Genomic DNA, 27,334 nt, shown 5'->3' with positions numbered 1-27,334 from the left:
ACGGCCCGGGGGGAGAATATCAGCCCCCTAGAGCTTCCAGCAATATCAGGAATCACATTTAGTACAAGCTGGACAAAAATAAGAGCAATGCAAATAACCAAAAAATAAAAAAGCAGGACTTAGCTTATTTTGCAAAGAACCAGGACCAGCAGACAGGAGCAAACAGAAAGGAACTGATTACAACGATGCCAGGCACCAGACTGAGAATCCAGGGAGTTTAAATAGCAACACCCCTGGACTAACGAACCAGGTGGGTACCAAGCTGGGGAAAGAAAATCAAAGTGTCATGTCGCTAGTGACCACAAGAGGGAGCCAAAAAGTTCAATTCACAACACTAATTATTACGCTTTTTATTTTATTAAAATCTGATAAATGGTTCTAGAGATATGGGTCTTTTTAGTTAGGGTAAACTTTGACAATCATTTCCAAGTGGCTCTCAGGGTCTACAATGTAGAGCAGCCTGATGACATGACCCACCATGCCCTCTCTAAATAAAGACCATAAAAATTAACACTAAAAAGGCCCCATATCTTTAGAACCATTTTGCAGATTTAAAAAAAAAAAAAAAATGGCATATGAAATAAAGCAACACAAATATGGAAAGAACATATGGAAAGAACATGAAAAGTCCATGCAAACATGAAACAAGTCAGCTGCAAGCTCAGAACTACAATGCTGTAAGGCCATAATGGTCTTGTTGAACTGGAGTTCTCAGGCCACATCATAAAAGATGAAGATGAAACTTCCATCTATACAGAACATGTAAATGTTCGCATTTAATTGTGTTGTAATCGGTGTTAATAGTATAATTTTAATAGTATATATAAGTATAGTAATTGTAAACACAAGACATCAATCAAAAGAATCTAATATGCTTTTTGTGAATCAACCCATAAAAAATAGACCCACATAGCAAGTTGTAGGCTCAAAAAGGGGTTGTCTTCTGCTGGACCTTTGGGGAGTATTATTATTTCAGTGTTTGGGCCCAACAGAGGATTCCCCGGTACTCTGTTGGGCCAGTCTTACACTGAGTGTATTGCATAATTACAAATATTCTTTGCTTTTACACTACAAGTTTGAGTGATTTTTTTCACTCAAACATGTAATTATATGGCAGCAAATATAAAGTGGATAAAATAGGTCTTGGACCACATCTATGTAAAGCACCATTCCGAAACATACTGCCTCTATAACATTTACGAAAGCCATGTGCCTCATTGAATTACATTTTTCCCAATTTCTGCAAAATTTATATACATGTTCATTTTCTCCCTATAATTGTGTTGATTGGATGGACTCTTCCTGGTGTAGAGATGGGAAACTGTGATTTTTGCTTTAACCAATCAACAGCCACCCTCTGCTTCTTCCTTTCCCCTCTCGGCATGCAAACTCACACAAGTGGAAGCAGAGACAAGGTTACCTGATTTGACCTCCTTGTCCTTCCATTTATACAGTATTTTTATTTTATGATCAGCTACATAGATCTATAAAGAGAGAAAGTAAACTACAAGCTGCCAAAAGGTGAAGGTATCACCTTCCATGGGGTTATCCAGCTGGTATACATTTTTTTTTTCAAAATATCAGAATGAGTGATGAGCGAGTGTGCTAGTTACTGGAGTTTTCCGAGCATGCTCGGGTGTTCTCCGAGTATCTTGGGCGTGCTCATAGATTATGTTTGTGTCCCCGCAGCTGCATGATTTGCGGCTGTTAGCCAACCTGGTCACATGCAGGGATTGCCTGTTTGGTAGGGAAAATCATGCAGCTGCGGGGACTCAAACATAATCTACGAGCACGCCCAAGATACTTGGAGAACACCCGAGCATGCTCGGAAAACTCCAGTAACTAGCACACTCGCTCATCACTAATTAGAATCTCAAAAAAAACCAAAAAAACTCACAGATCCCATTCTGACGCTTTCCCATTGGTCCCTTTCGGCACAAGAATTGACTAAGTAGTGACTTATCATTGGCTAAAGTGAACACTGTCAATCAGGCTTATCCGCTCTGTTGATGGAGGCAGAGACCATCGGAAGTCTGTGAAGGATCAGAAGAGGACCGACAGGTGGGATAAGTATCACTTTGACTGGACAACCCATTAATAACACAAACTGCAAAGTCTCAGACACTATTTTATGGGAATAAACTCTTTACTATATTATTTCTTACCTGCTGAAAGATTTACCCAAAGATTTTGATGACAACCTGCAATAAGTTTCAGATACAGCTTACATACATTGTATTAAAGAGGACATTATCTCTGAGTTATGAAATCCATTTATGATTAGCTGAGATCCCCATGATCCTCAAAATGAAATTAGTGCTGAAGTTTTTACAGTTTTTTTCAGTCTATATAGGAAAACGTAACACAATCCATTTTACTTCAATTGAGCTGTGTGACGGTTTCCTTGGACCGACGCTGTGCAAATAGGCTCATGAAGGAACATCTTCCTCTCTCTTTGTTGGCATTCAGTTCCCATTAATCATGAAACAATTGCGTATAACTTCCTAAGATGAGAATGCCCTTTTTTTCATTTAATCTTATCACACAATATACACATCTTATTTCATGCGTGCTTACCTTTGAGCTGTTGTGTTGACATCTGTGAGTGCCAGAAAACCATCCATCATTTGAGCATTGATCGATGTCCGTTCTCTGAAGATTGACATCCACTTTGAGTACTCCCCTGCAAAATGAAAATATAGGAACTTCAGACAACATCATAGGAAAACAGAGCGACATTGCAAATTATTATGAGACAAATCTAAGAAATTACTTGCTGTGTTGGCTATTTTCGAAAGGATCGGCCAACCATCTAATACCGACTTTCCCACAACGACATATATCGGGGAAAAGAAGCTGACATTTTCTGAAAAACTTATAGATTTTTTTTCAATGGAGCTGTGTTGAGGCTTAGTATGTGCACGCTAAGCTTATATTTTTATTTGTACCATTTTGGCATACATATGACGAATCCTAAAGTGTATTGGCAACATCATTCATAACATCGAATATTACGGAGCTGCCAATGTAGGCTAATATTTGTTTTCCTAAAGATCCTTGAAAAAATATCAAAAATTCACAATGACACATGTCATCAAAACCATTTATGTTTGGATGCACATTGGATCATAGTAAAGGCAAGACAGTAATGCAACTTTTGCTTCTCCAATTGGATTTATCTTGTGATCACATGGAAAAAAAACATCCGACCTAGGTGTTTTTTTTGCAAATGCTGAAAGATCTTCATTTACTTTGACTGACATAGGGAAACATTGAGGTTATATTGTGGTTATGAGCGTGCAATAATTTTATCACAAGTTTACAAACAACCAAATGGTATAATTTATTGCACACCTAAATATTGACTGAATGACGGCCAAATCCACAGATTACAAAATGAGTTAACAGAAAACATTTGAAGACAATAACAGCACTACACTTCTAATTATTATCATTAATAATAATAATAATAATAATATATTTGTAAAGTCCAATTGAGACGTAATCCTTGATCAGCAAGAAACAATATCACTTTATAATGATTTTCATCCTAGTTATTGGAAGAATATTATGTTCATACAAACTCATTTTACAATAGATTAAAACTAAAAGCCTCCCAAAAAGTTCATTGAGATAAGAGTTTTCTCCTTGGGGACCATTAAAAATAAATGTAAATTGTATATTAAATGCAAACTAATTTTGCAAATATCTGAGGACAGCTTCAACCCCTGTATGACTGAGAAATTTTCAGTTTCTGAGCTTTCATTTTTTACTCTTCATAACAGTTTTATTTGTCCAGCAACACAGCCATATGAGGACTTTATTGCAGGATGATATGTAGTTTGGTATACCATTATTCACTTTACCATGTAATGTACTCAAAAACAGGAAAAAAAAAATCCATGTATTGTAATATGGTGAAAAAAGTGCAATTCTTCCATCTGCCATTTTTGAGTTTTATTTTTACGGCCTTCATTATTTGGTAAAATTGACCTGGCAGCATTATTTGTCAGGTCAGCATGACTATGGTGATATCAAACTTATAAGAGTTTTTGAATACTTTAGCGGTCAAAACAAATTAAGAAGGTCTTAAAAACTAACTTGTCTTGTCTTGTGTCGCCATTACTTGGAAAAAAAGTTTTTATTTTTATGTCAATGGAGCTCTGTTAGGGTTTGTCTTGTGCGCGCTGAGTTTACATTTCTATTGATACAATTTTGGCATGCATAGTACTTAATATATTTTATTGTATTTTTTTATGGGTAGTGCACTGACTAAAAAAGCACTGCAATGCTTTTAGACTCTTTATTTCGTTTTAAGCACCTTAAAATAATTTTATCTCTTGGTAAATCAGAATTTCATGAATGATACCAAATATGTTTATTTTTTTTCTTTATTTTTTAAATTGGTAAAGTGGGTGATGTAACCTTTTGCATTTTTTTTCTATATTTTTTAAACTGAAATGTCGAGATGGGTGCTTGAAAATGACATGGCACACACATGGTTGGTGTGCCGTGTGATTTCTTTCTCGCACCCATTGACTTTCATTGGTGAGTCTAGACCGTTTCACTCGGCCATATGCAGCATGCTGCTAATTTTTCCTCTTGCAGATGAGCTCTGCCTCATTGACTAACATTGAAGCTAGTGCAATGCGATGTTTTCTCACAATGCACTCGTCGAGTTTAAACCCAGATATGACCGCACCCTTATTCTGCGTTCCTCCCTTTATACTTTTATCCCTATGGGAGCACTTATCACCTGGCTTTTCTTCCTTTGACTAATGATTTTATTGCTGAATTATTATGGACTCCAGCAACTATATTACAAAATCTAATCTAAGACTGGAGGTCCCTGGAACAACAATTGGGAGGTCAACTCTTTTTTAATGCCCAAAGAAGACAGTATGTAATGTTTTTACGCCTGTATTTTGACAATTTATTCAGTTTTAGACTGAAAGTGTCAGAGGACCCTCCAGTAGTTCTGGGCTCTGAGTCATTAATGGAATTCAAAGATCCAGCCGAAGACAGTCCCACTAGGGTGTACTATGGAGCTAACTACTTACCACTATTCTATATTTCTTCTGGGGCGATCTACAAATGATCTATTAGACCATATTAATCATATGTCCTGGTGGATCCAGGATAATCCAATCTAAAACAGTGTGATGTGTATATATACCTATAAATAGGTATATATAGAGAAAATATTCCTAATATATCAAATAACATAAAGCTTAGGCATTTTATCTGCAGTATATACTATGACTCAGTCATCGGTATAGAAATTGCCCTTTAAAAACACCCACCAGAATTATGAACATTGATTGAGTGTATGCTGCATTATATTAAACGTTCACAAACTAAAATTGTGAAGTTGCCATGGGGACTGACAATAAACTGCATCATTACACATCTGATGATAGAAGTAACTGTATCTTCGACTTGTCAGGAGATTCATCATTTGTCTTCACTAATCTAAGTATATCCTGAAATAATCACCATGATGCCAAAACTTGTGTTCAGAAATGCAAATTTGCTCATCAAGTAAAGAAATATCATCCATAATTATATTGAGGCTGCAGAATACTAAAATTGGAAACTATTCTATCCATAAAAGGCTGAAATGAGAATATCCCTTTAAAGAGTAACTCCACTGATATTTTTTATTTATTGATAAGGCTTTGCAAAATTATGATTTTTTGTAATATATATTTCCTAACTTCATTTTTCCTCTTTCTCTCCCAAATACTATGCAGCAGTGCTGTTTTACCCATTTAGGTTACGTTCCTGACGAATCTGCTTTGCACTGCTGTTCAGCAAGAATCCATACAGTCTATGTTAGGGACTGTCTGAGTTCTATGGAGGAAAGCGGAGAAGCTCTTGCCGGGAAAGTCCTTAACATAGACTGTTAATTTTTTGCTGAGAAGAAGATGAATGGTGGGTAAGCAGCCTCAATCAAGTTCCAAAGAAAGCTGTCCTGCAGGCTCAGGGTACATCAGTGTCATTGCAAAGAATCTGTTGACATTTGAATGAAATTAAACGCTATGGCAGGAGACCCAGGAAGATCCCTCTGCTGATACAGAGACATAAAAAAGCTAGACAGCAGTTTACCAAAATGTACTTGAGTAAGCCAAAATCCTTATGGGAGAGCATCTTGTGGACAGATGAGACCAAGAAATAGCTTTTTGGTGTAGCACATCTGTTATGACCCCAGTGGACAGGGTCTCAGAGGAACGTGTAAGTCTGCGAGATTCAAAAATCCAGCTCATCGGGCTGTGGTAACTGGGTTGACCAAATAGCTACTCCTAACGCCAACACTAGAAGTAGCCGGGGATCATGCCTACGGTGATCGCTAGATGACTCGCGCCAGCCGGAGAATCTAACTACCCCTAGGAGAAGAAAACAAAGACCTCTCTTGCCTCCAGAGAAAGGGACCCCAAAGCAAGATACAAGCCCCCCACAAATAATAACGGTGAGGTAAGAGGAAATGACAAACACAGAAATGAACCAGGTTCAGCAAAGAGAGGCCAGCTTACTAATAGCAGAATATAGCAAGATAACTTATCTGGTCAACAAAAACCCTATAAAAATCCACGCTGGAGATTCAAGAACCCCCGAACCGTCTAACGGTCCGGGGGGAGAACACCAGCCCCCTAGAGCTTCCAGCAAAGGTCAGGATACAGATTGGAACAAGCTGGACAAAAATACTAAACTAAACAAAAGCAAAAAGCAAGGAAGCAGACTTAGCTTGAAATACAGGAACCAGGATCATAGGACAAGAGCACAACAGATTAGCTCTGATTTCAACGATGCCAGGCATTGAACTGAAGGTCCAGGGAGCTTATATAGCAACGCCCCTGAACTAATGGCCCAGGTGAGGATATAGGAAAAGACAGAAGCTCCAGAGTCAAATCACTAATGACCACTAGAGGGAGCAAAAAGCAAAATCACAACAGTACCCCCCCCTTAGTGAGGGGTCACCGAACCCTCACCACGACCACCAGGGCGATCAGGACGAGCGGCGTGAAAGGCATGAACTAAATCGGCCGCATGAACATCAGAGGCGACCACCCAGGAATTATCTTCCTGACCATAGCCCTTCCACTTGACCAGGTACTGAAGCCTCCGCCTGAAGAGACGAGAATCCAAGATCTTCTCCACCACGTACTCCAACTCGCCCTCAACCAACACTGGAGCAGGACGCTCAGCAGAAGGAACCACAGGCACAACGTACCGCCGCAACAAGGACCTATGAAACACGTTGTGGATAGCAAACGACACAGGAAGATCCAGGCGAAAGGATACAGGATTAAGGATTTCCAATATCTTGTAAGGACCAATAAAACAAGGTTTAAATTTGGGAGAGGAAACCTTCATAGGAACAAAGCGGGAAGAAAACCACACCAAATCCCCAACACGTAGTCGGGGACCCACACCGCGGCGGCGGTTGGCAAAGCGCTGAGCCCTCTCCTGTGACAACTTCAAGTTGTCCACCACAAGATTCCAGATCCGCTGCAACCTATCCACCACAGAATCCACCCCAGGGCAGTCAGAAGGTTCCACATGACCCGAAGAAAAACGAGGGTGGAAACCAGAGTTGCAGAAAAACGGCGAAACCAAGGTGGCGGAACTAGCCCGATTATTAAGGGCAAACTCAGCCAATGGCAAGAAGGTCACCCAATCGTCCTGATCAGCAGAGACAAAACACCTCAAATAAGCCTCCAAAGTCTGATTAGTTCGCTCCGTCTGTCCATTAGTCTGAGGATGGAAAGCAGACGAAAACGACAAGTCAATGCCCATCCTACTACAAAAGGATCGCCAGAATCTGGAAATGAACTGGGATCCTCTGTCTGACACAATATTCTCAGGGATGCCGTGCAAACGAACCACGTTCTGGAAAAACACAGGAACCAGATCGGAAGAGGAAGGCAGCTTAGGCAAAGGAACCAAATGGACCATCTTGGAGAAGCGATCACATATCACCCAGATAACAGACATGCCTTGAGACACCGGAAGATCAGAAATGAAATCCATGGAGATATGTGTCCAAGGTCTCTTAGGGACAGGCAAGGGCAAGAGCAACCCGCTGGCACGAGAACAGCAAGGCTTAGCTCGAGCACAAGTCCCACAGGACTGTACAAATGACCGCACATCCCTAGACAAGGAAGGCCACCAAAAGGATCTGGCCACCAGATCTCTGGTGCCAAAAATTCCTGGGTGACCTGCCAACACCGAGGAATGAACCTCGGAAATGACTCTGCTGGTCCACTTATCAGGCACAAACAGTCTGTCAGGTGGACAAGAATCAGGCCTATCAGCCTGAAATCTCTGCAACACACGTCGCAGATCTGGAGAAATAGCTGACAAGATAATACCATCCTTAAGAATACCAACAGGTTCAGCGACTCCAGGAGCATCAGGCACAAAGCTCCTGGAAAGAGCATCGGCCTTCACATTTTTTGAACCTGGTAAATACGAGACAACAAAGTCAAAACGGGAGAAAAACAATGACCAGCGGGCCTGTCTAGGATTCAGGCGTTTAGCAGACTCGAGATACATCAGATTTTTGTGATCAGTCAAGACCACCACACGATGCTTAGCACCCTCGAGCCAATGACGCCACTCCTCAAATGCCCATTTCATGGCCAACAACTCCCGATTGCCCACATCATAATTTCGCTCCGCAGGCGAAAACTTCCTAGAGAAAAAGGCGCAAGGTCTCATAACAGAGCAACCAGGGCCTCTCTGCGACAAAACGGCCCCTGCTCCAATCTCTGAAGCATCCACCTCAACCTGAAAGGGAAGCGAGACATCAGGCTGGCACAAAACAGGCGCCGAAGTAAACCGACGTTTCAACTCCTGGAAAGCCTCCACGGCAGCAGGAGCCCAATTAACCACATCGGAGCCCTTCTTGGTCATATCCGTCAAAGGTTTCACAATGCTAGAAAAGTTAGCGATAAAACGACGGTAGAAGTTAGCGAAACCCAAGAACTTCTGAAGACTCTTAACTGACGAGGGCTGAGTCCAATCAAGAATAGCTCGGACCTTGACTGGGTCCATCTCCACAGCAGAAGGGGAAAAAATGAACCCCAAAAAGGGAACCTTCTGTACACCAAAAAGACACTTTGAGCCCTTGACAAACAAAGAATTTTCACGCAAAATTTTAAAGACCATCCTGACCTGCTCCACATGCGAGTCCCAATTATCAGAAAAAAACAGAATATCATCCAGATAAACGATCAAAAATTTATCCAGATAGTTCCGGAAAATGTCATGCATAAAGGACTGAAAAACTGAAGGGGCATTAGAGAGCCCAAAAGGCATCACCAAGTACTCAAAATGACCTTCGGGCGTATTGAATGCGGTTTTCCATTCATCCCCTTGCTTAATGCGCACAAGGTTGTACGCACCACGAACGTCTATCTTGGTAAACCACTTGGCACCTTTAATCCGGGCAAACAAGTCAGACAACAGCGGCAAAGGATACTGAAATTTGACAGTGATCTTATTTAAAAGCCGATAGTCAATACAAGGCCTCAAAGATCCGTCCTTTTTAGCCACAAAAAAGAATCCCGCACCAAGAGGGGAAGAAGACGGACGGATGTGTCCTTTCTCCAGAGACTCCTTGATATATGAACGCATAGCGGTATGTTCAGGTATCGACAGATTAAACAGTCTTCCCTTAGGAAATTTACTGCCTGGAATCAAATCTATTGCACAGTCACATTCCCTATGAGGAGGCAATGCACTGGACCTGGACTCGCTAAAGACATCCTGATAATCAGACAAATACTCCGGAACTTCCGAAGGCGTAGAAGAAGCAATAGACACAGGCAGGGAATCCTCATGAATACCACGACAGCCCCAACTGGACACTGACATAGCCTTCCAGTGAAGGACTGGATTATGGGTCTGTAACCATGGCAGCCCCAAAACAACCAAATCATGCATTTTATGTAGAACGAGAAAACGTATCACCTCGCGGTGTTCAGGAGTCATGCACATGGTAACCTGTGTCCAATACTGCGGTTTATTTTCTGCTAATGGCGTTGCATCAATACCCCTAAGAGGGATAGGATTTTCTAATGGTTCAAGAATAAAACCACAGCGCTTAGCAAATGAGAGATCCATAAGACTCAGGGCAGCACCTGAATCTACAAACGCCATGACAGGATAAGATGACAGTGAGCAAATCAAAGTTACAGACAGAATAAACTTAGGATGCAAATTACCAACGGTGACAGGACTAACAACCTTAGATATACGTTTAGAGCATGCTGAGATAACATGTGTAGAATCACCACAGTAGTAGCACAAGCCATTCCGGCGTCTATGAGTTTTCCTCTCATTTCTAGTCAGGATTCTATCACATTGCATCAAATCAGGTGTCCGTTCAGACAACACCATGAGGGAATTTGCGGTTTTTCTATCACATTGCATCACATCAGGTGTCTGTTCAGACAACAACATGAGGGAATTTGCGGTTTTGCGCTCCCGCAACCGCCGGTCAATTTGAATAGCCAGGGACATGGTATCATTCAGACCTGTGGGAATGGGAAAACCCACCATAACATTCTTAATGGCCTCAGAAAGGCCATTTCTAAAATTAGCGGCCAGTGCACACTCGTTCCAATGTGTCAGCACGGACCATTTCCGAAATTTTTGGCAATACACCTCAGCCTCGTCCTGGCCCTGAGACATAGCCAACAAGGCTTTCTCTGCCTGAATCTCAAGATTGGGTTCCTCATAAAGTAAACCGAGCGCCAGAAAAAACGCATCAATATCAGCCAATGCCGGATCTCCTGGCGCCAACGAAAAAGCCCAATCCTGAGGGTCACCCCGTAAGAATGAAATAACAATTTTTACTTGTTGAGCAGAGTCTCCAGACGAACAAGGTTTCAGGGACAAAAACAATTTACAATTATTCCTGAAATTCCTAAACTTAAATCGGTCTCCTGAAAACAGTTCAGGAATCGGAATCTTGGGTTCAGACCTAGGATTTCTGGTAACATAATCTTGTATACCCTGCACACGAGCGGCAAGCTGGTCCACACTTGTAATCAAGGTCTGGACATTCATGTCTGCAGCAAGCTTAAGCCACTCTGAGGTAAAGGGGAAAAGAAAAAAAAAAATGAGAGAGTGAAAAAAAAAACTCAAAATTTTCTTTCTTATAATCCCACTTCTGCAATGCATTAAACATTTAATACTGGCCTGGCATACTGTTATGACCCCAGTGGACAGGGTCTCAGAGGAACGTGTAAGTCTGCGAGATTCAAAAATCCAGCTCATCGGGCTGTGGTAACTGGGTTGACCAAATAGCTACTCCTAACGCCAAACTAGAAGTAGCCGGGGATCATGCCTACGGTGATCGCTAGATGACTCGCGCCAGCCGGAGAATCTAACTACCCCTAGGAGAAGAAAACAAAGACCTATCTTGCCTCCAGAGAAAGGGACCCCAAAGCAAGATACAAGCCCCCCACAAATAATAACGGTGAGGTAAGAGGAAATGACAAACACAGAAATGAACCAGGTTCAGCAAAGAGAGGCCAGCTTACTAATAGCAGAATATAGCAAGATAACTTATCTGGTCAACAAAAACCCTATAAAAATCCACGCTGGAGATTCAAGAACCCCCGAACCGTCTAACGGTCCGGGGGGAGAACACCAACCCCCTAGAGCTTCCAGCAAAGGTCAGGATACAGATTGGAACAAGCTGGACAAAAATACTAAACTAAACAAAAGCAAAAAGCAAGGAAGCAGACTTAGCTTGAAATACAGGAACCAGGATCATAGGACAAGAGCACAACAGATTAGCTCTGATTTCAACGATGCCAGGCATTGAACTGAAGGTCCAGGGAGCTTATATAGCAACGCCCCTGAACTAACGGCCCAGATGAGGATATAGGAAAAGACAGAAGCTCCAGAGTCAAATCACTAATGACCACTAGAGGGAGCAAAAAGCAAAATCACAACACACATCATTCTACTGTTTACTGAAAACAAAATGAAGTTTACAAAGAAAATATCACAGTGCCTACAGTCAAAAATGGTGGAGATTCAAAGATGTTTTGGAGTTGTTTTGCTGCCTCTGGCACTGCGTGCCTTGATTGTGTGCAAGGCATCATGAAATCTGAAGATTACCAGTGGATTTTGGGTTGCAATGTAGTCCCCAGTGTCAGAAAGCTGGGTTTGCGTTCTAGGTTATGGGTCCTCCAGCAGGACAATGGCCCCAAACATACTCCAAGAAGCCATCAGAAATGGATGGAATCAAAGACCTGGCGAGTTCTGAAGTGGCCAGCAATGGGTCCGGATCTAAATCTCAATGAACACCTGTGGAAAGATCTTAACATTGCTGTTGGGAGAAGGCACTCTTCAAATATGAGAGACCTGGATCAGTTTGCAAAAGAAGAGAGCTCCAAATTTCCAGTTGAGATTTGTAAGATGTTTGTTGATGGTTATAGGAAGTGATTGATTGCAGTTATTTAGTCCAAAGGATGTGCAACCAAATATTAAGGGTGCCAACAATTTTGTCCGGCCTATTTTTGGAGTTTTCTGTGAAATTATGTCCAATTTGCCTTTTTTTTCCAGTTTTTTTGTGTTGTTCCAGTGCACACTAAGGAAATAAACATGTGTATAACAAAACATGTGTAATTGCAATAATTTTCTAGCAGAAATACTTCATTTTCTGGAACAATTTCAAGGGTGACAAGGGTCAATTTCGGCCATGACTGTAGTTTCATAATTTCAATAAAAGGGATATAGAAATGCTGGCTTATGAATTAATATTTATGTTTCCATAACTTTATACAGCATTTTTCTTTAGTGCATATGCCAATAAGTCCACATTCGATATGTATTTGGGGCGTTCTTTTATTCAGCACAAATATTCATCTCTGACTGTTCCTACAGGACTGTCTGTCTCTGAGATCTACAAGCTTCTCTTTGCGCCGTTGACACCACCACGCATCAAAACTACATGAACTGCCAGTGCTCCTCTAGCTAAAGCCCTAGATTTATGCATAAAAAAGAAATAACAAGGCAACAATAATAGGCAATCCTTGCATGTGCTATGGCTGTGGAACAGCCGTGAGACATGCAGCCACGGGGACTAGAACATATGTTTTCGAACACTCCGAATACACTCAGCTCTTGAGCATGTTTGGATACGGTCTTATCTGACCACATTCGCTCATCACTAGTCTTAGAATTTAGATACACATTATGCATATGTTACTTGGAGAAGCAAGGTGAACTGACCAAATTGGGGGAAAACAAAGGTCAATAGAATAAAACAAAAGGACAAAATTGAGTATTATTGCTACTTTTACTCCATCAGATATTACATTGGGTTCCTGAAGAATCTCTATAATCATTGCATAATAAAAAGTATAAATGGTACAGTATATAATACTTTTCACAGCTGAAAATTTGCTATAATTCTATTGTCTAGACTCTAGACAGTCAGTCAGTATCATAAAACTTTGTCCTGTCCGGAAAATTTGCTAAAATCTACCATTAATACCCAAGAAGAAAGGCAAACAACTCCAAAAAATATGAGAAACCGATAAACGGTGGAAGCAGAACACCCAAATCACCATAATAAACCTTATTGATACAATCAAAATAGTAGAATAAAAACTGGATAAAAAATGAGAGGGTGGAACAAAGAACCCTAATCCTCCAGGGACCCTCTCATTGAAACTGATACAGGCAAGAAAAATCCAAAACTGTCAGGTATTTAAGTGCACTCACATAATAAGTACATGTATATATTACTCCAACTATACATACTGAAAAAATGTGCAGGCAATAATGTGCAATAATCCTACAGAGAGCAGCAGAGAATAGACACATGCAATTCTTGTCCTAAAATAATAGGTAAATAGCCAAACAATAAAAAGCGTTAGTGCAAAAACTCGCATAATGGGGATAAATAACAAATACATTCATTGGTGTATATGGTATTTCGCCCCATTTTGGGCTTTTTGGTCCCTGTGTTAGTCTGGTTTGTTGTTCCACTCCTATTTTTTGTCCAGTTTCTATTCTAGTGTTTTTATTGTACAGTGACAATTATTATAATGATTTGGGTGCTTTGCTTCCATTGTTTATCGGTTTCTCCTAAAATCTAGCATTGTAGTTAAAATGATTCAATGTGGTATTCAGGTTGTTTAGCTCACACTTAGGGCAGATGACCGTTTATTTCACATCTGAGAAAATCGGTCCGGTTATGCTAATCACACTATGATCAGACTAGCTTTTGTGTCATTTGATGCCCATGCAGCTGGCTTTTGTATACGCTCATTATCTTCTTGTCTCCTCCTGGTGTTTTAGTTACCCCTCTATTTTCTGTGGGACCCTCCATGGTTTTTAACCTTGTTCTGGAATAATTAAATAACATACTTCTACAATTTATTTATGGCTATTTGTCCTATATGAATAGGGCATTCTAGTTTAATTGCACTTTTGCCAAATACTTTGTACCTATACAATATGATCTTATCCTACTGAAAATATACTCCTTATGCATGATATATACTGTAGTTAATTCTATTTGTGATGGCATACATTGGCTTAATGTTTGTTCTTTCAACCTGTATTCATAGGAAACGTGTGCAAGTTAAGTTTTATTTGCATCATAAACACACCATTAATAAACCAATTAGAAATATAGTAAGTAGGGTCACATGGTCCCTGCTGAATAATTTCAATAGAGAGCATTTTTCTGTTTGCAACCAATGGCGACATAATGCCTGTTGAACTTGGTTGGTGTAATGTAGCTCTGGTTGTGGTGGCCTGACAGCTCTTTCTAGGGCTTCCATGGTCAGGCTTTGTACAAGCCACTCTGTTTAGTAAGTCCCAGGGGAACCACAGGCTTCCCCTTTTAAAACCTGTATAGGAATCTGGACTTTCTGGGTGATGTTCATAGAGTGTCTGTTGGCTGGTGGAATGGGCTGGCAGAGAGAATGGTAGAAAATCGAGGTCTTACTAGGACATTAAAGAAACAGTCGAGAAGTAAAAAAAAAATTGGCATCAAGAACTAAACACCAGTAAATACTGAATACTAGAACTAGATATGCAGCCCGCCAGGGTGATTACAATCTATAATTGGCAGCTAGAAATAGATCCTGGGGGTTTAAATGGGGAGTGGTTCCTCCCAAGGATCACAGCAGAGAGCTGATATCTTACTGATAACCAGTACCCTGTAGTAAGACACAGACTCCCTGTCTGGTTGGAAACATGTCACACTGGGTGAGGGAGAAGTTAGGTGCACAATAACGGGGAGAGGGTGGGGAAGCCAAGACACTAGGAAAGGGGGGAGTGGAGACCTCTAGGCAGATATGACAACACCTTGTCTGCCCTAATGTGCCTAAATAGGTTCCTCACCTATCGCCGAGAAGGAATCTAATCCCTGGCTGCCCCTAGTGATAGGCCCTGGATAAAGAGGGGACAGGATGCGCGCTAGTCAGCCCCCACTACAACTAAAGACAAAGCAGGAAAACAAACCAGGGAATACACTTAAATTGAGACGACACACGAGAGCTCATGCCAGCAATTCTCCAAGAGAACTCCAAGAAGAGACTAGTTGACTTCTAGTTCTTCCAACCAGACAGAGGTAAATGGAGATAACACCAGCGCCTTGCTGAAGGGACTCAGGGTATTTAAACATCCAGCAAGGGTGTGTCAATAAGCAACAGAAGGTGGAGGTCGCTGCTAGGTCCTAAAGGGAGAAGGATATCACTCAATACAGAAATGAAAATCAAGAAGGTGCTTGCAAAACCAGCCGAATCCAAAATGACTGTCGCACCTGGCACACCCGTGACAGACCACAAGCTTCAGCCAGAATAATGTAAAACAATACTGTGCTTGCATCTCCCAACTCAGTCGGCAGTGCAAGCACAGCGCTGCCTAATGGCAGAGGCAGAAGTCGAAGGAGAGGGTTCAGATACAGACATTATAATTGGAAAGTAAATACCAAACTCCAAAAAAACACAAGTATACACATCCAAGTTTATAACCCACTTTCTATTAGAATTTTTCCTGATTCCAGGTACATTTCACCAAAGTAAACTGCACATGGGATGTATTTTTGTCTTTTAACAGGGACACGATTCTAACAAAATGCCATATGGTCTGCTCCGCACAGTATGATATAGCTGAGACTCCCCAAGCAAAATCTGTTGACACATATATTGATGATTAAAAAAACACACACAGAAGCTTATGCCAAACACATTTCATCTGTTACATGGTAGAAAAGTATTTATTTTATTCTCGGATGCACATGACTTGACTAACGGGTTCACTGCATAAAAACAAAAATAAAACATACATGGAGAAGTGATGATATTGCGTCCTAGAAAAACCGATATAACGGTTTATTATGTCTTCCTTTATGCTCGCGATGGTGGTTTCTACCCGGAACAAGGGGATCTCTATAAGGGGTGCAGAGATAGCTGTGGGGGATAAGATAGTAGTCGTATCTGAGTCTAATGGCCCCCATAGAAAAACAGCAATATAACACGCATGGTAATGCATGGTAATACAGGCCTGTATTACAGTATGCATTAGGGTATCAGGGGCTCAGAACCAGCTACGCATTTCCGAAAATGTACAATATCCAAAGATGTTTTAGAGATTTTGCATATGGTAAGGGATCGATCACAGCTAACAAATCTCTAGAACCACAAAAATAAAAAAAATGCCAACCAAGACGTATCACAAATATATATTATTTATATTAGTCAGCAAAATATAAAAAAGACTATACTGTGTGCAGAATTATTAGGCAATTTGTATTTTTGATGATTCATTTTTTATCGAACAGCTACAGCGCTGTCGGCCAATCCAAAAGGTTAATAAACCAGAAACCTGAACATTTAAGAAAGTAAAAGTGAGATTTTGCCTTTCTTAGGAGAATATCTATCTGTGCGGAATTATTATGCAACTGAATGAAAAAAATACATTTTCAGTGTCAGCTGTTTATGTTCATCTGTTAAAGTGAGAATAATAGCCAAACAACTCAAAATGCACAAAAGACATTTTTGCCATTTAAAAAAATATATATCAGTGACCCATATATTAATATAGCTGCCCTTGTTCTCAGTAACAATCATAAGCTCCATCCATGGAGTCTGTCAAATTCTTAATCTGTTGATGATCAACTTTTTGGGTAGCATCAATACCAGCGCCCCCAGACATTGATCAGACAGGTGACTTTTCCTCTTCACCATAAACCTCCCATTTAAGAAGGGTCCACAAGTTCTCAGTAGAGTTTAGTTCAGGTGAGGAGGGGGCCATATCGTTATTCCTTTATATCTAAGGCCCTTACTTGCAGCCGAGCAGTAGAGACTTCAATGCTGCGATGGAGCATTGTCGTCCTATATAAAAAAAATCATGATTTTTTGAAAGAAGCAGACTTTTTTCTGTACCACTGCTTGAAGAAAGTGTCTTCTAAATCCTGGCAGTAGGTTTGGGAGTTGATATTGAGCCAATGTTTAACCCGAATAGGTATGGCTTACTCACCTTTGATAATCCTAGCTCATAGCAGTACCTACCTCCACCTTACGGGCATCAGAGTGGAAGTGAAGGTCTGTGAACATTACTGCTCCAGCCACTGGCCCATCCATCTGGTCTGTCAAGAGTCACTCTCATCTCATCAGTCCATAAAACCTTTGAAAAATCTGTCCTCAGATGTCCTTGCTCAGTGGTGGTCCGATTTCAGCCCTCTTTACCTTGGCCATGTCTCTGAGCACTGAACACCTTGTACTTCTTGGCCTCCAGGGAGGTTGCAGTTCTGGAATATGACAGCACTGGAGGATAATGGCTTCCTGGTCGCTACACGTTTGATTCTTCTAAAATCTTTGGCAGTTAATGTGCATCTTTTTTCTCAATACATTTTTGTGACTTGTTGACTATTTGCAACTATTGATGGTTCTCTGATCGCGCTCCAATATCTCACTAATTTCAGAAGTGTTGCATCCCTCTGTAAGACTTGTAACCAAGTTTGCGGTGAAATACTGAACGAATTTATTAATCCCAATGTGTGATAAAGACGTTTCGGTCCCAACATGGGGCCTTCATCAGTAACGTACAGAGGGATGTATGGTAGGAAAGACGGCTATGGAAGCCAGTAATACAAGCGTAGAAATGAGGAAGGGATATCCCACAACGGTGGATACCGCGGCACCACAGGACACAGGTTATGTCCCTATCATAAGTGGATATCCCTTCCTCATTTCTACGCTTGTATTACTGGCTTCCATAGCCGTCTTTCCTACCATACATCCCTCTGTACGTTACTGATAAAGGCCCCATGTTGGGACCGAAACGTCTTTATCACACATTGGGATTAATAAATTCGTTCAGTATTTCACCGCTAAGTTGAGTGCTGGGTTATGCTTAATTGATTACTACGGTTTGGGAACCTACCCGAGCACCATTCAGTTGCTGTGCACACGCCTTTCTGTCACTTGTAACCAAGTTTGACTTTTCAGAGCCAGGTAAATCTTTTTTTTGGATCATTTTGTCTGAGGAAAACAAGCTCCCTAATAATTCTGCTTACTGTTGTGAATTTGGATTCTGGGCTCCCCCGGTGGCTACTGGTGGAATTGAACTGGTGTCTTCATCTTCTCTGCTCACCTGTTCCCATCAAGATGTGGGAGTCGCTATATAACCTTGCTGCTCTGTTAGTTTCTTGCCGGTCAACAATGTTATCAGAAGCCTCTCTGTGCTTGTTCCTGCTCCTAGACAACTACTAGATAAGTTGGACTCTTGTCCATGTTTGTTTTTGCATTTTTGTTCCAGTTCACAGCTGTAGTTTCGTTACTGTGTCTGGAAAGCTCTTGTGAACAGGAATTGCCACTCTGGTGTTATGAGTTAATGCCAGAGTTTTAAAGTAATTTCTGGATGGTGTTTTGATTAGGGTTTTTAGCTGACCATGAAAGTGTCCTTTCTGTCTTCTGCTATGTAGTAAGTGGACCTCAAATTTGCTAAACCTATTTTCATACTACGTTTGTTGTTTCATCTTAATTCACCGCCAATACATGTGGGGGGCCTCTGTCTCCTTTTGGGGTATTTCTCTAGAGGTGAGCTAGGACTAATATTTTCCTCTGCTAGCATTATTTAGTCCTCCGGCTGGTGCTGGGCATCTAGAATCAACGTAGGCATGCTACCCGGCCACTGCTAGTTGTGTGTTAGGTTTAGTTCATGGTCAGCTCAGTTCCCATCTTCCAAGAGCTAGTTCCTATATATGCTTATGCTATGATCTCTTGCCATTGAGATCATGACAGTTTGACCGGCCCACTAAAGGGTTAAAATCCTTGGCTGAGAAAGGAGAGAAATAAGTAGTCTGCTGAAATTTTTTTATTTTTTTTTTCTCCCCTTTGAATGGCTCTGTGTCCACCTGTTTGTAATGGATCTTCAGAGGGTAACTGCAGGTTTGAATAATCTCGCCACGAAGGTACAAAATTTGCAAGATTTTGTTTGTCATGCACCTGTATCTGAGCCGAGAATTCCTTTGCCGGAATTTTTCTCGGGGAATAGATCTGGGTTTCAGAATTTTCGAAATAATTGCAAATTATTTTTGTCCCTGAAATCTCGCTCTGCCGGAGACCCTGCACAGCAGGTCAGGATTGTGATTTCCTTGCTCCGGGGCGACCCTCAAGACTGGGCTTTTTCATTGACACCAGGGGATCCTGCGTTGCTCAATGTGGATGCGTTTTTTCTGGCCTTGGGGTTGCTTTATGACGAACCTCATTTGGAGCTTCAGGCAGAAAAAACTTTGATGTCCCTATCTCAGGGGCAAGATGAAGCGGAAATCTACTGCCAAAGATTCCGTAAATGGTCTGTGCTTACTCAGTGGAATGAGTGCGCCCTGGCGGCGACTTTCAGAGAGGGTCTCTCTGATGCCATTAAGGATGTTATGGTGGGGTTCCCTGTGCCTGCGGGTCTGAATGAGTCCATGACAATGGCTATTCAGATCGATAGGCGTTTGCGGGAGCGCAAACCAGTGCACCATCTGGCGGTGTCCACTGAGAAATCGCCAGAGAGTATGCAGTGTGATAGAATTCTGTCCCGAAGCGAGCGGCAGAATTTTAGACGGAAAAATGGGTTGTGTTTCTATTGTGGTGATTCTACTCATGTTATATCAGCATGCTCTAAGCGCACTAAAAAACTTGGTAAATCTGTTTCCATTTGCACCTTACCGTCTAAGTTTATTCTATCTGTGACCCTGATTTGCTCTTTGTCATCTATTACCACGGACGCCTATGTCGACTCTGGCGCCGCTTTGAGTCTTATGGATTGGTCCTTTGCCAAACGCTGTGGGTATGATTTAGAGCCTTTGGAGACTCCTATTCCTCTGAAGGGGATTGACTCCACCCCATTGGCTAATAATAAACCACAATACTGGACACAAGTAACTATGCGTATTAATCCGGGTCACCAGGAGATTATTCGCTTTCTGGTGCTGTATAATCTACATGATGATTTGGTGCTAGGATTGCCTTGGCTGCAATCTCACAACCCAGTCCTCGACTGGAGAGCTATGTCTGTGTTGAGCTGGGGATGTAAGGGGGCTCATGGGGATGTACCTGTGGTTTCCATTTCATCATCTATTCCCTCTGAAATTCCTGAGTTCCTGTCTGACTATCGTGACGTCTTTGAAGAATCCAAGCTTGGTTCGTTACCTCCGCACCGAGAGTGCGATTGTGCCATAGATTTAATCCCGGGTAGTAAATACCCAAAGGGTCGTTTATTTAATCTGTCTGTGCCTGAACATGCTGCTATGCGTGAATATATAAAGGAGTCCTTGGAAAAGGGACATATTCGTCCATCGTCATCTCCCTTAGGAGCCGGTTTTTTCTTTGTGTCAAAAAAAGACGGCTCTTTGAGACCATGTATTGATTATCGGCTTTTGAATAAAATCACTGTTAAATATCAATACCCATTGCCGTTGCTTACTGATTTGTTTGCTCGCATAAAGGGGGCCAAGTGGTTCTCTAAGATTGACCTTCGTGGGGCGTATAATTTGGTGCGAATCAGGCAGGGGGATGAGTGGAAAACCGCATTTAATACGCCCGAGGGCCACTTTGAGTATTTAGTGATGCCTTTTGGTCTTTCTAATGCTCCGTCAGTTTTCCAGTCCTTTATGCATGATATTTTTCGCGATTATTTGGATAAATTTATGATTGTGTATCTGGATGATATTCTGATTTTTTCGGATGACTGGGACTCTCATGTCCAGCAAGTCAGGAGGGTTTTTCAGGTTTTGCGGTCTAATTCTTTGTGTGTGAAGGGTTCTAAGTGTGTTTTTGGGGTACAGAGGATTTCCTTTTTGGGATATATTTTTTCCCCCTCTTCCATTGAAATGGATCCTGTCAAGGTTCAAGCTATTTGTGATTGGACGCAGCCCTCTTCTCTTAAGAGTCTTCAGAAATTTTTGGGCTTTGCTAACTTTTATCGTCGATTTATTGCTGGTTTTTCGGATATTGCTAAGCCATTGACCGATTTGACTAAGAAGGGTGCTGATGTTGCTGATTGGTCCCCTGATGCTGTGGAGGCCTTTCGGGAGCTTAAGCGCCGTTTTTCCTCTGCCCCTGTGTTGCGTCAGCCTGATGTTGCTCTACCTTTTCAGGTTGAGGTCGACGCTTCTGAGATCGGAGCTGGGGCAGTGTTGTCGCAGAAAAGTTCTGACTGCTCCGTGATGAGGCCTTGTGCCTTCTTTTCCCGTAAATTTTCGCCCGCTGAGCGGAATTATGATGTTGGGAATCGGGAGCTTTTGGCCATGAAGTGGGCTTTTGAGGAGTGGCGCCATTGGCTTGAGGGGGCCAGACATCAGGTGGTGGTATTGACTGACCACAAAAATTTGATTTATCTTGAGACCGCCAGGCGCCTGAATCCTAGACAGGCGCGCTGGTCATTATTTTTCTCTCGGTTTAATTTTGTGGTGTCATACCTACCGGGTTCTAAGAATGTTAAGGCGGATGCCCTTTCTAGGAGTTTTGAGCCTGACTCACCTGGTAACTCTGAGCCCACAGGTATCCTTAAGGATGGAGTGGTATTGTCAGCCGTTTCTCCAGACCTGCGGCGGGCCTTGCAGGAGTTTCAGGCGGATAGACCTGATCGTTGCCCACCTGATAAACTGTTTGTTCCTGATGATTGGACCAGTAGAGTCATCTCTGAGGTTCATTCTTCTGCGTTGGCAGGTCATCCTGGCATTTTTGGTACCAGGGATTTGGTGGCAAGGTCCTTCTGGTGGCCTTCCCTGTCACGAGATGTGCGAGGCTTTGTGCAGTCTTGTGACGTTTGTGCTCGGGCCAAGCCTTGTTGTTCTCGGGCTAGTGGATTGTTGTTGCCCTTGCCTATTCCTAAGAGGCCTTGGACGCACATCTCGATGGATTTTATTTCAGATCTGCCTGTTTCTCAGAAGATGTCTGTCATCTGGGTGGTGTGTGACCGTTTCTCTAAGATGGTCCATTTGGTTCCTCTGCCCAAGTTGCCTTCTTCTTCCGAGTTGGTTCCTCTGTTTTTTCAAAATGTTGTTCGTTTGCATGGTATTCCTGAGAATATCGTTTCTGACAGAGGGACCCAATTCGTGTCTAGATTTTGGCGGGCATTCTGTGCTAGGATGGGCATAGATTTATCTTTTTCGTCCGCTTTCCATCCTCAGACGAATGGCCAGACCGAGCGGATTAATCAGACCCTGGAGACATATCTGAGGTGTTTTGTGTCTGCTGACCAGGATGATTGGGTTGCTTTTTTGCCATTGGCGGAGTTCGCTCTCAATAATCGGGCCAGCTCTGCCACTTTGGTGTCCCCGTTTTTCTGTAATTCGGGGTTTCATCCTCGATTTTCCTCTGGTCAGGTGGAATCTTCGGATTGTCCTGGAGTGGATGCTGTGGTGGAGAGATTGCATCAGATCTGGGGGCAGGTGGTGGACAATTTGAGGTTGTCCCAGGAGAAGACTCAGCTTTTTGCCAACCGCCACCGTCGTGTTGGTCCTCGGCTTTGTGTTGGGGATTTGGTGTGGTTGTCTTCTCGTTTTGTCCCTATGAGGGTCTCTTCTCCTAAGTTTAAGCCTCGGTTCATTGGCCCGTATAAGATATTGGAGATTCTTAACCCTGTTTCCTTCCGTTTGGACCTCCCTGCATCCTTTTCTATTCATAACGTTTTTCATCGGTCATTATTGCGCAGGTATGAGGTACCGGTTGTGCCTTCCGTTGAGCCTCCTGCTCCGGTGTTGGTTGAGGGTGAGTTGGAGTACGTTGTGGAGAAAATCTTAGACTCTCGTGTTTCCAGACGGAGACTCCAGTATCTGGTCAAGTGGAAGGGATACGGCCAGGAGGATAATTCTTGGGTGAATGCATCTGATGTTCATGCCTCTGATCTGGTTCGTGCCTTTCATAGGGCCCATCCTGATCGCCCTGGTGGTTCTGGTGAGGGTTCGGTGCCCCCTCCTTGAGGGGGGGGTACTGTTGTGAATTTGGATTCTGGGCTCCCCCGGTGGCTACTGGTGGAATTGAACTGGTGTCTTCATCTTCTCTGCTCACCTGTTCCCATCAAGATGTGGGAGTCGCTATATAACCTTGCTGCTCTGTTAGTTTCTTGCCGGTCAACAATGTTATCAGAAGCCTCTCTGTGCTTGTTCCTGCTCCTAGACAACTACTAGATAAGTTGGACTCTTGTCCATGTTTGTTTTTGCATTTTTGTTCCAGTTCACAGCTGTAGTTTCGTTACTGTGTCTGGAAAGCTCTTGTGAACAGGAATTGCCACTCTGGTGTTATGAGTTAATGCCAGAGTTTTAAAGTAATTTCTGGATGGTGTTTTGATTAGGGTTTTTAGCTGACCATGAAAGTGTCCTTTCTGTCTTCTGCTATGTAGTAAGTGGACCTCAAATTTGCTAAACCTATTTTCATACTACGTTTGTTGTTTCATCTTAATTCACCGCCAATACATGTGGGGGGCCTCTGTCTCCTTTTGGGGTATTTCTCTAGAGGTGAGCTAGGACTAATATTTTCCTCTGCTAGCATTATTTAGTCCTCCGGCTGGTGCTGGGCATCTAGAATCAACGTAGGCATGCTACCCGGCCACTGCTAGTTGTGTGTTAGGTTTAGTTCATGGTCAGCTCAGTTCCCATCTTCCAAGAGCTAGTTCCTATATATGCTTATGCTATGATCTCTTGCCATTGAGATCATGACAGCTTACCTTGACAAAGGATGTTATATCCTTAGGCCATACCACCATTACACAAATACACATCACCGAATCTGCTTCATCCAATGAGCATTCAATTTTATACAGCATGGAGAAAGAAAGTCTGCATAAAAAAATCAATGTACGTGCCTTATAATTCTGCACACAGCATATAACTATAAAAACATAGAATGTTAGAGGTGGAAGGGACCTCTAAAGTTATCATGTCCAACCCACTGCTCAATGCAGGAGTCACTAAACCATCTCAGACAGATGTCTGTCCAGCCTCTGTTTGAAGACTTCCATTGAAAGAGAACTCACCACCTCTCATGGCAGCCGCTTCCACTCATTGATCACTGTTGTGAATTCTGCTCTTGGGCTCCCTCCGGTGGTTGTAAGTGGTCGCGGTGCTGTCTCTGAATCGCAGCATTTATCAGGTGTGTTCACTTTTTTGCAATTCTGACTGGGCTATTTAGTCTTGCTTCACCCTTTAGTCAGTGTCAGTTGTCCATTGTTCCTGGAGGATTCACATCTCTGCCTGGTCTCTTCTGCTTTGCAGTTCATTTCAACAAAGATAAGTTCTGGCCTTGATTTTTGCTATCCACATGCTGTGGCCTTATTGTTCAGTTCTTTTCCATGTTTTTGTCTTGTCCAGCTTGGTCTGTATAAGGATTTGTTTAGCCAAGCTGGTATCTCTGGAGATGCAGATATACCCTCCATATCTTTAGTTAGCTGTGGAGATTTTGTATTTTCTGTGGTGGATATTTTCTAGTGTTTTAATACTGACCGCATAGTACTCTGTCCTATCCTTTCTATTTAGCTAGAAGTGGCCTCCTTTGCTAAATTCTGATTTCAGTCTGTGTATGTTTTTTCCCTCTCCTCTCACAGTCAATATTTGTGGGGGGCTGTCTATCCTTTGGGGATTTTCTCTGAGGCAAGATAGTTTTCCCTTTTCTATCTCTAGGGGTAATTAGTCCTCCGGCTGTGTCGAGATGTCTAGGGAGCGCTAGGTACATTCCACGGCTACTTCTAGTTGCGGTGTTAAGTTCAGGGTCTGCGGTCAGTACAGGTACCACCTTCTCCAGAGTACGTCTCATGCTGCTCTTAGGCCACCAGATCATAACAGATGACCCTCCCACTGTCAAAAAGTTTTCTCTAATATCTAATTTGTGTCTTCTCCCTTTCAGTTTCATTCCATTGCTTCTCGCGTTTCCATGTGCAAATGAGAATAATGATGATCCCTCTACAGTGTGACAGCCCTTCGGATATTTGTAGACAGTTATTAAGTCTTCTTAGCCTTTTTTTTTTTACATGAACATACGTGAAATTACACAGCAAGGGCATGCAGATGATCCAACAGGTGTATATACAAGGTATACAGCACACCCGCCTAAAACTGAGTATAGTCACAAGACCAAAAACAGTATTGTAAAACAGGAGACCAGTGACAATGAACACTTTTGTAAAAGTGCCCTGTGGGAAACCATTCCCACCAAGGACAACAACTGCAAGGAGTTTGTATGCTCTCCCCGTATTTGCATGGGTTTCCTCCAAATTCTCCGGTTTCCTCTCACACACCAAAGACACACTGATATGGAATTTAAATTGTGAGACCAAATGGGGACATTGATGATGGTGTCTGTTAAATCTCTCCAGAATATGATGACACTAAGTGAATAAGAAATAAATAAATAAAATCCCCAGAAGAAGCGTTTCTTATGAAACCGTTTAATATTGCATTTGAAGCTCATGCCTTGGTATACCCTTTGTGTATGTGGGGATATGTATTCATTCTCACTCTAGATTGAATTTATTTGTAGCACTGGTTTCATACAGGACAGACCTGTTTATGAAGGGGGGCTGGCTAACAGCTCATTTCAATAGTAGAGCCAGCCCCTTTCTCTGTCACGGCTGATCCATTCATGGGAAATCGAAAGTGAAGCCACAAATGCAGAGACCAAAGCAAAAATAATTTCTCTGTTTGTGGAGACATCATCTGACAGGTGCAGTCAGTGGTGTGGCCAGTGATTGGCTGCAGCAGTCACGTCTGTACAATTGGATCCGATATATCCATAGGACCAGTGGCATAACTTGTGCAATGTAAAATCGCCAATGGGGCCGTCAACTAACACAGGTCTTTAATAGTAGCAGTCTTTTCCTTTGGGGCCCCCTTAGTCTCCAGGGCCCAGGTACAATTGCAATCCCTGCACCTATTATAGTTAAGTGCCTGCATAGGACCCAGGAAGCATTTCATAGGAAAGACAGGAGATAGACAGTTTAGTCATTTTTTTTAATTTTATTCTTAGACCATTCTGGACTTGCATTTAGAAAGTATTAGTGACAACCCCATTAATAGTTTGTCACTCATATGTAGCAGAGGTAATATCCATGAATACAAATAATGGTGAAATTCTCCAGAGCAGAACCTTGGGGAAGATTTGGAGTGTCCCGACATATCTCATAGCTAGAAATAATAAAAAATAATAATACTACTATTACTAATAGTATATATGACGTTCGCTCATGTAAAACATCATCCCATTCTTTACTAAATTACATCACATTTACGTAAATGATGGTAATAACCCCAAATAATACTTTCCTCCTTATAAAAAAAACTTTGTAAAGCTTCTCTCTCCATTGCCTCCCTAGTGGATGACCGATGAGCACAGTTACTTTAAAATGGCTGACCTTGTAGTGTGATTACACTGTAGATCACTATTCAGCTCCCGATAGCGGCTCCTCAGCTGACTTTGGGGATATTTACAGCCTAAGCTCATTTGCAAACATGTCCCTTACTCTGAAAATCTAATTAAATAACTGGAACCCCCTGTTGATCTTGACAGAAGAAATCAATCTTGGTAGAAAGGTAAGTGTCTGCACTGTGTTCTAATAACTATGTAGATAGAGCGCCTATTGTTCCCATCTGAATGTGTCAGTGTCAAAGCAAAGAACAAAACCAAAGGCTGTCTACGAAAAGCGACGAGGCCTCATGTATTCCTACCACGTTCATCCTCTACACAGGTGCAGCATTTTTATGCCCTTTGCCTAAGTCTCGGTAAACTAAAATATTGGTCTAATCTCTCGTTAGATTGCATCTCACTGGTCACTAGATGCTGTCTTCAAACTTATTATTATTATATAT

The 27,334-nt window shown here is 42.0% G+C and overlaps 1 protein-coding gene across 2 annotated transcripts in view; it reads right to left on the bottom strand.

Annotated features, from left to right (window-relative positions):
• The window catches only part of GPR158 (G protein-coupled receptor 158), a 299,322-nt gene that overhangs the window by 233,405 nt on the left and 38,583 nt on the right, over positions 1–27,334 (bottom strand). For both annotated transcript variants that reach the window (XM_077268422.1, XM_077268421.1), the window contains exon 2: positions 2,578–2,683. In XM_077268422.1, coding sequence (XP_077124537.1) covers positions 2,578–2,683 — 106 coding nt within the window. The remainder of the gene's footprint in view (positions 1–2,577; positions 2,684–27,334) is intronic.

Source organism: Ranitomeya variabilis, chromosome 6 (genome assembly GCF_051348905.1).
Source record: "Ranitomeya variabilis isolate aRanVar5 chromosome 6, aRanVar5.hap1, whole genome shotgun sequence".
Lineage (NCBI taxonomy): Eukaryota > Metazoa > Chordata > Amphibia > Anura > Dendrobatidae > Ranitomeya > Ranitomeya variabilis.
The sequence above is the reverse complement of the archived record's forward strand: the minus strand, read 5'-3'. Positions and strand labels throughout refer to the sequence as shown.